Here is an 11,840-nt window from a genome sequence, read left to right as displayed (position 1 = left end):
TTCAGCTCCTCTCGTCCCACACTCGCACCGTGCGTGCACCTCGGCATCGGCACGTCGGGGAGCTGCGCCTCTACCGCTAGCGTTAGATAACCCAAATCCCTTGAGACACCCCGAGGAAAAATTACACCACAGCGTGAGACGCGGTTGTTTTGAAGGCTTGAGAAAGAAGCAGGAAATATTTTTGTTTTCAGGTTGAAATCTTAAATTAAGAATAATGGGCCTGAGTGTCTGCCTTTTCTCTGTAAGAGGTCAGACCGCTTTCTTCCAGACACTGGTGGTTTCTGTGTGCTCCTTAGGATTCAATATTCTTGAGTGATAGCAAAGAAGGGTCTCACCTCTCGAGAATTTAGAGGAAGAAATTACCCTTTTGTACGCTTTCAGAGAAGCGCTTTGACTTGCAGAAAAACATCTGGATTCCAATTGTGATTCTTAGCTTGCTGATATGTCCTAAAGATCTGAGCAGTAAGTTTCTATAGGAAAAAGAGGTGGCACAACAAATCTTACTTATTATTTTGTTTCAGAACTAATTATGGTTTCATGAACTTACAGTTTTGGGTTGTCTTTGGACCCGGTGGTCACGGCAGGTGCGTCCCCGGCCCGGGTGGCAATGCTGTCTCTGCAGGGCAAGGTCAAGTGCACACAAGCTCCAGCTCCTTACGGTTCCTTCTCCCTTCTGGCAACTCCCCGACTGGTGAGAGAGACACAGCCCAGTAGCAGGTTTGCTGATACCAAATGTTTTCTTTAGCATCGCGTGGCCTTTCTCTGAAGCTCTGGATAGCTTTGGGGGAAAAATACCAAAATACACCTTTGTTTTTTTATCGTGATGAGTTAGTTCGGTGACAACAACAATGTGAACGGAAGGTGAGAGAGACTTGCAGGTTCCTTTGAGATTGTCAGCCTTGAAACGTACAGTTGCACGAGAGGAGAGAAGGCTCGTGTTTGAGATAATGTTGGAAGAGGCACAGATAATTCAGCCAAAGGGTCTGCGTAGATAATTGAAACGCAAAGTATGTGGAGTCAAGCATCCACATGATCTATCAGAGACCTGTCCAGGCTTGAAATTTGTTGCAGGCTAACTTGAACTAGTTCGTGCTGAAGTTCCCTCCGTCAACAAATTAAACATATTTTTCCAGTTTTTCAGAAAGTTTAGGAATAGGGAGTCAGGATTTTGTCAGTGTATTGTGGAATAAAATACCTCCTATCGGTGTCCGGTGCTGCTCCACCTGTACAACCATTCCTGCTGCTCCCTTGACTTCCTTTGGTAAATTCAGGATGCCTGGCGCTGGCCCGTGCAGTTTAGGTCATGGAAAGTTCAGGGCTTACGGTCGTTCAGCACAGGTTTCAGCACTCCCGGTGTGCTGAAGTCTGAAGCTTTGGGAAAAGCCCCAGGAGCGACTATCCAGCAGAACGCTGTCCGGTGCGCAAGCAGCTGTCCGAGGGAGATTTCACAACGAGGACCTAAGCAAGTCTTAGACGCATGACTGCTTCTTTTAAGTGCTTTATGGTGTGCGTCTGGATGGATGGAAATAAAAGAGCTTCCTTCCCAATGCCGTTTTTGTGCCACCACAGGCACGAGGCTGGTACCAGTACGGTCCCTTAGGCTCCTGATGCTTTAATATTTCTGATTTTTCTCTAAACACACAGCAGCCACTCCAGCTTTGTGTCTTAGTCCCCTCAACACACTGTATAGTGTTTGAGTTTTTTTTTAAATTCCCAGTTGAATCCCATTACCAGAATAACCAGCGAAATAGCAAAGCCTTTAGTGCACCTAGAAACTACTGGGATAAAAGCTCTCTGTCTCCAAAGGAAAGTCTCTAGAGCCTCTAAAGCTCTTAGCACTACAGGGAAGCTTTACGTGGACATCAGTAAATCTTCCACAGCGATCAACCAGCTCCTGCAGCACTCCAGGAAGATATCCTGTCCCTGAAAGAATGGATGTGCGGGTCCCATCGGGCGCTTCAGTGTGGAGAAGTCAGATGTGCAAATCCTTCACCTCCTGGGCACTGTCATGCGCACAGGTCTTTTGATCCTGTGAAGTCAGGAGGAGTAAGGAATGGGAGGATAAGCCATTCCCAAGCATTTACAGTAGGGTAAGAACAATTCCAGCAGTTAGTGTGAAGAAGCTGACCTGGAGTACTTTATTTAGCTCTCTAGCTAACGTTCGACAATTCTTTCTGATTTACACAGCCATAGCCTTCATTTGTTCTTGATCAATTTACAAAATAAATGTCTGTACCAGGACGTTAGGTACATTACTCTGTGAATCTTAAGAACCTGGATACACAAAAGCAAGATACAGGACCATTTTTTTAAAGTCAGAAAGGTGACAAGTTGTTTGGGAGTTATAGTGCATGGCCACTGTCATAAAGGACAGAAAAAAAATGATTAGTGCAATGCAGTAACTAGTAATGCAGCAACAGATCGCTAAAAATGGCAAAAATGAATGATAATGCAGAATTGAGGAGGAAACTTTCTGCAGGTTGAAGTTTCTTTCAAAGCATGCTATTACAATAAAACTTACAAAACTTACATTATTACAAAATATCATGGTAAAATTGTAACAGTCTTTACAATGAAACTCTACCAAGACAGGATAAAATTGAAGGTGTTTTAGATGTTTCCAAAGTGTGAGACAGCAACATCCTTTCTGCCCACGGGTCGGTTTCCATCATCAGCTATGGCTTTCAGCAATACTGGTATGTGAAGTAACTGGTTTCCAGATGGGAGGCTCTGTGTGCATTTGTATTTTCAGCCATTTGAAGGGGCAACCTTTCCAGCAAAAAGTCGGTTTACTTAAGCAGTGTTGTGGGCAGAGGGAAATTTTGCCTTCAGCTGGATGAGCCGCTTAAGGGTTTTCACTCCATTATTTACCTTGTAAATTAGACTCCAGAAGGGAGAGAGGGTTTCAAGATATTTGAAATGCTATATGCAAAAACCCTATACATTTCTCTCCCTTTTTTGTTTTTCTATTTTAATATTAAACAGCCATTTTCACTGCCAGTTCTCTGCCTTAGGACAGAAGAGCAACACTTGCTAGAAACAAAAGAAAGGGAGTGGCAGCAGGGTGTGTCTACTAAAAGGCCAGAAGCCGATACAGAAAATCATTTACTGCTCCTCACATTACTGTCACGAGCACAGATGAAGTGTTGCAGTTCATAAAATGAAAGGCAAACGTCCTTATCCGATAATGAGGTGGGTGAAGTCTTTGTGTTTCCGGTGAAGCTCCTCTTTGAGCTGCCAAACTCACAAAGTTATTCCCTTTTCTTGTTTTCAACTTTCAGGCACGCTAAATTTCTTCCTAACGCTTCCTCCCAAACTGAAGTGGACTTTTGCAGGATTCTGCAATTTAAGGAAAAAATTACGGAGTATATCAGTGATTAATTTGATGGACTCTTGCCTGGGGGGTTCAGCATCCACTCATGACTCAGCCCTCCCAAAATCACGAGATTAGCTCAGTCACTTATTTTTACTTTCTTTCCCCAAACACGCGCTGCCCTCATTTCCCTTCTCGTTACTCGGGAGCAAGGATTTTTCGCTGCCAGATCCCTTGGTCCTTGCATCTTCGGATGCTGGCTGCCTCCAACCTACTTGCTGGGGTGATGCTGGGCAGGCAGCCTTTGGCATGAACCCCAGCAGGTAACAGATCACAGCATCGTAAAATCATAGATTCATTAGGGTTGGAAAAGCCCTCCAAGATCATCTGGTCCAACCATCCCCCAGTTACTACCAATGTCACCCACTAAACCACGTCCCGTGTAGGGCAGCCTGGCAGCTCACATCCCCCCGGTTTTTCAGCACCGAGGTGGCAGAGGCCCCTACTGCCTCCCTTGGGTCGCTCCGCAGGGATGGATGTCGGCTCCTTCCCACACGGGGACGAGCTGAGGGCTGCCCACGAGGGGCTCACCCCTCACGGCCGCTCTCCTCACGGCCGCTCACCTCATGGCTACTCGCCTCATGGCTGCTCCACAACACCCGAGGGCAGGACGCAAAACCTTTCCAGCAACCCCCCACCGCCTCAACCTGCCTTCCCCAATCCCCCTACCCACAAAAAGGGCAGCGGGCGGCTTCCTTCCCCCCTATAACCCCCAAACTCCGAGGGGAGCCCCCCCCCACCGCCATCCCCTCCCTCCCCTCAGGGCCGCCCCCTCCCTCCGCAGGCGCAGAGGCGCCGCCGCCCCCCCCCCTCCACTCCCGCCCCGCCACAGGAGCCGCTGCGCGTGCGCAGTGCGCGCCGCCCGCCCGCCCGCTGCGTGCGGAGCGAGAAGATGGCGGCGGCGGGGGCAGCGGCGTGAGGCGCACGGCGGACGCCGAGCTCCCCGGGGGCGCCATGGCGCTCAACAGCGCCCAGGTGAGCGAGCGCGGCCTCCCCGGGGAAAGCCGAGGAGGTTTCCCCCTTCCTCTGGCTCTCTGCGAAGGGAGCGGCCGGGCCCCGTGAGCGGGGAGCGTGGCGGCCGGGAGTAGGCCCGCGGTGATTGTGCAGCTTGGCGGGGGCGCTGCGGGGGGGTCCCGCCGCCGCCCGGCCCCGCTGAGGGGAGCTCAGGGGGGGTCTCCGGGGGGCCCTGAGGGGGAAGGAGAGGAGGGGGCGGCCTGAGGAAGCCCCCGGGGGAGTTGGAGAGGCTGCTGCCCCCCCCCCCCCCCCCCCCCCCCCCAGGAGCCAGCGGAGGGCTGGAAGGGATTTGGGGTGGGATTTGGGGGGTGGGGGGGGGTTGGGGAGGGGGGCACCGGGAGCCGCTCTGGGATGGGAAAGGAAGAAGGGGGCGGTAAAGGGGGCCGTGAAGGAATCCCCCCCCCCCGCGGCACGGCACTCGGTCAGGCTGCGCCCATCGGGGTGCAAAGGGCCGCGTGTCGCAAGATCGAGGCGTGGGGACGCGGGCACAGAGGCCCCAACCCCGGCCCCAGCCCCAGCTGGGCGGGGAGCGGCCGGCCCCGGCCCCATTCCCGGCCCCGGCCCCATTCCCAGCCCCAGCCCCATGTGCTCGAGGCACGGCGGTGCCTCAATGGGTTAAGTTCAGAGTGGCCTTTGTAAGGGTTTTCTTCTTTTTTTTTTTTTTTTCCCCTCCCAAAACGCTTTGTAGCGAAAAGGTTAGGCAGGGTCTGCGGCGTGCGTTTGCAAAACTTGGTGCAACTTTGGTTTTAGTAAATAATAAAGTTTAGGAAACTTGGGGTTAAAAAAATAGTTCTGCTAACAAATCGTGTACTCTCTGGTGGGAAAAAAAAAAAAAAAGAAATTTGTTTCAAGCAAGGCGATGTGCTGTCCTGTACTCTATAATTCTTCTGAAGGGTGATTAAGGCGCAGACGTAATAAAGGTGCGTGTTAGTGCTGCTGTGATTTTTCCTTAAAGAAAAGTTTGTGATCAGTGAAAACTGTCCTGATATTTCTTGCTCAGTGGGATTTATTTGCGCTTGAGAGAGAGCGGGACCTGGTTTTGTTGATGTGAATGTTCACAGTGCAGTTGTGTTGCTGGAGTTTGTTTCAAATTTCATAATGTGGCCTGGGATTACAATGTTTTGTATCCTTTAATTTTTCTTTCAAAGTAGAGGAAACTCAGTTTTGCACATCAACTGCTCTAATTAATGATGTGGAGAACGTGGCATATATCAAAAAGATTTAGAGTCCAAAGCAGAAGCTCTTTGACTCTCTCCTTTCCCCTCCCTTTAGTACTAGATAGCAGCACATGTAGTCAGTTTGATAAGGCTGAGTTTTTCATTGCAGCTTTTTTCTTGATTTAGAAGAATAAAGGCAATTTTTGTGTCCGTACTTAATTAAGTTGCTGTACCTTGGAATGAAAAAGTAAAGAGTTCAGCTGATGATCTAGTTTATGGTGAAGCACTGCAAAGCTGTAATTAAAAGTAGGCTGTACATTCATCTTTAGTTGTAACTTGCTGTGTGTACTCTTTTAAATCAAACCCTAGGTAAAGATAGATAGTTAGGTCTTGTGAGGATTGCTGCTTCAATTTATATATAATTCAATTTATATATGATTCAATAAAGATACCTTACAGTTAATGTTTCGTTCGTGTCATTGAGCACAGCATCTTTGTTTGTTTCGTTATCTTTTTTCCTAATTCAAACAATTTATTTCAGTGCTTTCTGGGATTCGTATGAATTCATATTCTAGAGTAATACAGTGCTGTACTGCTGAATTGAGGTAACAATATTTTGGGCTCTTCTAGATGGAGAACCTGAATATAAGTTTAGGGATGTAATTTTCCTTTCCATTTTAGGATGGTAGTATTGAAGATCAGTAGAAAAATTAAAAGTGTTCTGATAAAGTTGTGGATTCTGAGCTCAAGAGTAACTGACGTGGTCATTATGTTTGTGTCGTAGTGCCGAGTTCTAGGCAGAACACAGAGGTTTGCTGTATGGCTGTGATTTGATGACAGGCATTTTATGTCCCATGGGAGAAAGTCTTCTGGGAAACTGTGCTCTTCTAAACAGTTAAACTGCATCGTCGGATTTTTGCCGGCTAATGGATTCACAAAGCAGCGTGCAGAACTACTTCACCGCTCGGTTTGCATGTTGCAATGAATGAGTCGTGGAACATGACCATACCGTGTATTTTCAAAGGGGGGATTAATTTTGGATGGCCGGCTGGTCAGCAGGCATACGAGTAGATGGTAACACAGTTCAGATAATACTGGTCATTCATTCATACCTCCGCATTCCCTGTCGTTTATTTCATAATCATTTAATGAGATATTAAAGTGTTGCTGTCAGTTTTTTGGGCGTGTTCTGAGTGTATTCAAAATTCTGAAGGCAAGCTAGAAGGAAACCTGTTGTATCACTCCTGGTTCTGTGTGACACCACAGAGGGAGAGCTGAATTAATGCTGGATGTAGTGGGAACCATTTTCCAACAGGGACGTCTAAATTTTGGTTTTTAAAGAAAAATAATTAACAACTGTTTCCCCGTTTGAGGAAGAATAATGCTCTGTAGGAACTGCACGCGGAGTTGTTTTAGCCCCTTTCCTACCGTTTTGATAGGGTGAATTAATACAAACATGTCAAGCACAAATCTTGTGAAAACAAGGTGAGCAGAAGAAAGGATACCGTAGCGGAATGAATCATTTATGCTTGTTTTGTTCTTTCACCATTAGTGCGGTGTCAGATTAACTTGGTGCCATTTTAAACGTACCATATTGCCCCAACGCCAGCTGAAGTAAAAACCAGTAGAGTTTGTGTTCAGAAGGAGCTGAACAAGCTGCTGATCCGCTCATCCTCACCCAAGCCTACGTCTGGCCCGACAACCAGAAGAACTGGAAGTCGGAGCATGGCACGCAGCCCGGCTCCCTGAAGTACCGCGCTGCAGACCACGGCTTTTACGGCTCCTTGCAGCGGTGCTCCCTCGCGGCCGGAGGCTTTGCTGCTCCCTAAAGCCAGCGCCGACTCTGGAAGGGTAAAAGAAAATCTGTAGGCACGTGCCTTGTGCTGTCTTGGCAGTGTGCTGCCTGAAGTTTGTGAGTAGTGACTTTGATTAGGAAATTGATCCGTCTCAAAAATAAACCTTAAAAAAAAAAAAAAAGGCTGTTAGGCAGCTGGAGGGGTTTCTTGTGCTAGCTTGCTTGTATCTGTGCAGATGTGTCTAATACTGTGGTGCCCTTACAGGCAGAATGGTTTGAAGAGAGGGCAGCATAGGTTCCTTCTGTCAGGATCCTGAAATGAATGGAGAGCTCTGGGTTTGGGGAGCACTCCCAGCACAAAAAGTGGCCTTGGGCCAGTGCTGCCAGTGGATGGATTGGGAGAGAGGTGCATTCATCATCCTGTTGCCGCTGCTGCTGTTGTACTCAGCTGCTTTTCCGTGTTTTAAGGGAGTAAAGGGGCTGGATTCGTGTCTGCCTGTTTTTAGAGCCCCTCTTTGCTTGCTGAGAACTGGTTGCTTCGCCCCTTGCGCTGGCGCCGTTGCCGCTGCAGCCAGCAGCTTTCCTCGGCGTCCAGCTCTGGGGAATTCAGGCTGCAACCGAAGCTGCGAGTTTAGGTAGCCAGAAGGTATCATTTGTCTCTCCAAAATGTGAATGGTGAATCCCTGCAGTGCAGTGCGTGAGTGTGGGCTGGTTAGCTTAAAAAAGGAAGTCTGGGAAAACTGACATACAACTTAAATTTGGAGCTGTGTGGCAGCATGCAAATAATAGAATGAAAACCACACTTCTTGTGAATCACTCCTGTTTATTCTGTGAATTTCAGAGTACAGCACTGATTCAGAGACGTTTTAGAATGGATCCTGCCATTTACCTATTAATAAATCCAGATTTTGTAGGCAGTTGCATAGACACGTTGCTTTTTGCATTTGTGTAGCTGTTAAAATAGCTGTAAAGTTAAGTGGGGTTTTGCTTATAGGTAAACTAAGCTGTCTGGTTTCTGTTTGGTGATATACGTGCAACATGCTGTGTCGTACAAAACAGGCAAAGCCGTTGGAATAGAACTTGCTGGCCTTGGGCCACTGGATTATAGTCATTTGTCACTCGAATGCCATTTCAGCAATGTAGATGTTCATTTCCAAAGAATTAAACATGCTAGAACTGCGGTTTTTCTTTTTGATGGAAGTGTTTTATGTGTGGTCATTAAACATACAACTCAGGATTATGGGACAAAGGGTTATGCTTCATAGTGAAAAATAGCGTGTGTGTGTGTGTGTACACATGTGCATATATATGCACAAACACCGCAGTGAAGAAGCAAATATTTTAAAATTTGGTTTCTACACCCTCTTTTTATTTCATGAAGTTGTAATGTATAGGTTTATTACTACATATTTGAAGTGTTATTCCCAGTAATGGTGCCATGTGGATTAGTCTGAAAGCACTTCAAGGATTTTGCTAGATCAGAGCTCACGGTAATATATTCATTAACACCCTAATAGAGTAAAACTTTGAAGTACATTAGTCTTTTTCATTTTGTATTTGACTCGCTAATACCTAATTTAATTGCAGATGTTCTTGATATTTTAAATACATTTAAGAACTTTTCCTGTTTGTTTGATGGTGTAAGATCTATTAATCTGCAGTGCACATTGCAAGGGCTGTTTTTTCACCTACACCTAGGCAGGAGGTAGTTTAAGTCACAGTAGCCCTGACAAAGTGATTGTGTAAGGCTAATTTAAAGCATATACCCTATGGAAAAGTATAGAAAAAAGTGTAACACAAAACTAAGAAAGGCATTCTTGCAGTCCTGTGATAGTCACAAAAGTTAGCACAGCAGAAATGAAAAATGTACAAAGGTGCTTTGGGGAATTTTGCTGTTTATAGCATTGTATGTGGATTTGCATGGTCTATGAAAGTTTTAAAAGAAGTATTATATGTTGTTTGTCTTGGAATTAAGTTTGGAAAGAAAGGGATGTGGATCAGCTTCCCCTGAATGAACTGGAAAACCCCTTCTGTAACTGTTTCAATTTGATAAAAGAATTGGGGTTCAGCTTTGAGCTGGAAGAGAAAAATGCCCTGTGTGTAAGAAGAAACATCTTGTTTCAGGTTGTGTGAAAAGATGCATTTATAAAAAACCTTAAAGTCGATTTTCTTGAAAGAATTGTGTGTATGGGAGACATTTCTCTCTTTGTTTGAATGAAGCTGAGCATACGAGCAGAAATAGCCGTGCTGTATTCCCTTAGTGCAGCAGGCATGTTTTTTCATACGCTCAGAGCCTGCTGGAGTGACTCACAGGCTTCCTGCCTCATTTTTCCCCATGAATTTTGCAGGCTGGCGACGGATTTACAAGTGTAATTTAAAATACAGGAATTGTATATCCTCCATGCAAAGAAGTCAGGGCTTTTGTCATGAAAATGTTTTGTCCCGTTGGGGTGGGATTCCTTTGGAGGTGGTGTAGCAACGTGTTCCCCATAGCGATCCTTACAGCAGCAAGGTAATGCTGCTGCTTTCACGGGTGCTTTAACAGCGTGGCCGTATGCACATACCTGTCTCGGTGGGAACTTGTCCACAGCTCGCTCTTCAGACTGTGCCGCAAAAACACACGCGGTTGAGGTTGGTTTAAGATCACCTGATTTAGCACCGAAGAGTCCTGAACTGCAGACCGGATCGCCACGTATCGGACAGCAAGAGCGAGTCCTTTGGATGTGCCGGCTTCCAGTGTGTGAGGACAAGGCCTCGGATGCCGTGTGTGGTATCAAACCACGGATTTCTCTCTCCTGGTTTTCCGGTGAAGCAGAGCTCTTGCTGCACACGCCACTCGGTTGGTCAGATTCACATACCTTTTAGAGAAGGACACGAATTCAAACCATACTTCAATGCAAGGTAGGAGTTCAGGAAACTACGTTGACAGAAGTAAAGGGGAGATGGGGCAAGATTCTGATGCTCCCTTCGTTTCTTGCTGCAAGATGTAGGTTGGATGAGGAGGCAAATGGAAGAGGTTCAGCCACGTTTTTTAATGGTAGCAATAGGCAATTAGATTAATCACACCCAGCATATTTTGGATCGTGCTACTTGGGAGGGGATTTGCGTAAAATTGATGCTCTACCTGTGCATGGTGTGGGGTGGTGTTCTCAGTTTAAATGTGAATAGATGTGAAAAGAAAATAGATGTGTAAAAGGAGAGGGGAAATAAAGCAGAGAGAGAGAAAGAGTCGCAGTCAGCACAAGTTCCAGCTGAACTGCAAGAAGAAGCCCGATCTATTGAGTTCCAGTCAACCTCGCTCTATCCATTAAATCATACGGCCTCTAATAATAGCTGGTTGTTACCAAAGAAAGAAAGAAGTGGTGCTATAAATGTCCATACAACGTGGAAAACCTCGCTGTTCCTTTGCTGCCTTCAGGATAGAAAACCAAAGCTGCCACTGTTTGGAAAGTTCTGGGGAGCACTGTAGTTAATTGTTGTAAAACTGGAAGAAAGTCAAAGACAACTTACTTAGGCAAGTCTCAATATTCATTTACTTCTCAGCTAAAAGCTGTGATCGTGGGCTATTGCCCCTTCACAAGTTAAACGTCCGTGAGTTACAGATAGTGAAAGCTCCTTAACGAAACTTGTGACAACAACGAAGTGTTTATAGAAGTGTTTGTGCGGTTAATGCGCTCTCACGGCAAGCAAGGATGAAATACGTAAAATTACCATCGTGGAATTGCAAGCGACAAAAACTGTAAGCGCAGCAGAATCATAAAAGTGTGAAAGAGGAGCAGTCAGCTTTCAGAGCAGGCCAAGTAAAGCTGCTGAGAGTGCTCACGCCAACAAGTTTGTGTTCTTGGGCTCTGGAGCTTTACCTTTGTCCCGGCCCAGCTCTGGGTTGCAGGGGTCACTCTTGGTGGTGCAAAAGGGGCGTTTTGGGTGCTGCCAGAGTCGATTGCCTTAATGGAGAGGACAAAGGCAACGAACGCTTGTATACGCTCAGCGCTAACCGTAGTCATGGCAAGGCCACTGCGGTTTTCTACTTTGCTGTAATTGCATCCTTAAAATAGAGCTTTTCCAGCATTTTTCATCAGCATTTACTCCTGGAAGGATTAGGCCAGTTGCGCACCATTTTTTCTTTCTTTTTGGTGCTGCCAGCGATGGTTGGCCCTGGGATGAGAAATTGCCGTGGCAGGGGATCCCTCGCTGCCACGATGGCTCCTTGCTGAGCTACGAGCGGTGCACGGGTGTGACATTTCCGTGGTAGCACGACTTGACAGTTAGTCTGAACTCTTACACTTTCTACAGCTTCAAATCTTCGGGTTTAGCTAAGAGCTACGGTGTTTTATATTTTTATAGCAGTTTGCTTTGCGTACTTTTTTTTTTTATTGGTGTTTGTGCTTCAAATTTATTTTACGACAGCATCTAAAAAAAAATGCCTGCAATTAGTGAACAACAGCTGATTCGATTATCTTTGAAGGCTGGCTTCAAGTAGAAGGCTGCCGCATTGGGTCTG

At 46.4% G+C, this 11,840-nt stretch overlaps 1 protein-coding gene across 1 annotated transcript in view; it reads left to right on the top strand.

The window, feature by feature from the left end:
- Positions 1-4,176: 4,176 nt before the first annotated feature.
- The window catches only part of USP10 (ubiquitin specific peptidase 10), a 50,820-nt gene continuing 43,156 nt past the window's right edge, over positions 4,177-11,840 (top strand). Inside the window, exon 1 of the mRNA XM_035543753.2 lies at positions 4,177-4,348. Within this exon, the coding sequence (XP_035399646.1) occupies positions 4,328-4,348 (21 nt within the window). The 5' untranslated portion in view covers positions 4,177-4,327. The remainder of the gene's footprint in view (positions 4,349-11,840) is intronic.

Source organism: Cygnus atratus, chromosome 12 (genome assembly GCF_013377495.2).
Source record: "Cygnus atratus isolate AKBS03 ecotype Queensland, Australia chromosome 12, CAtr_DNAZoo_HiC_assembly, whole genome shotgun sequence".
In the NCBI taxonomy this organism is placed as follows: domain Eukaryota; kingdom Metazoa; phylum Chordata; class Aves; order Anseriformes; family Anatidae; genus Cygnus; species Cygnus atratus.
The sequence above is the reverse complement of the archived record's forward strand: the minus strand, read 5'-3'. Positions and strand labels throughout refer to the sequence as shown.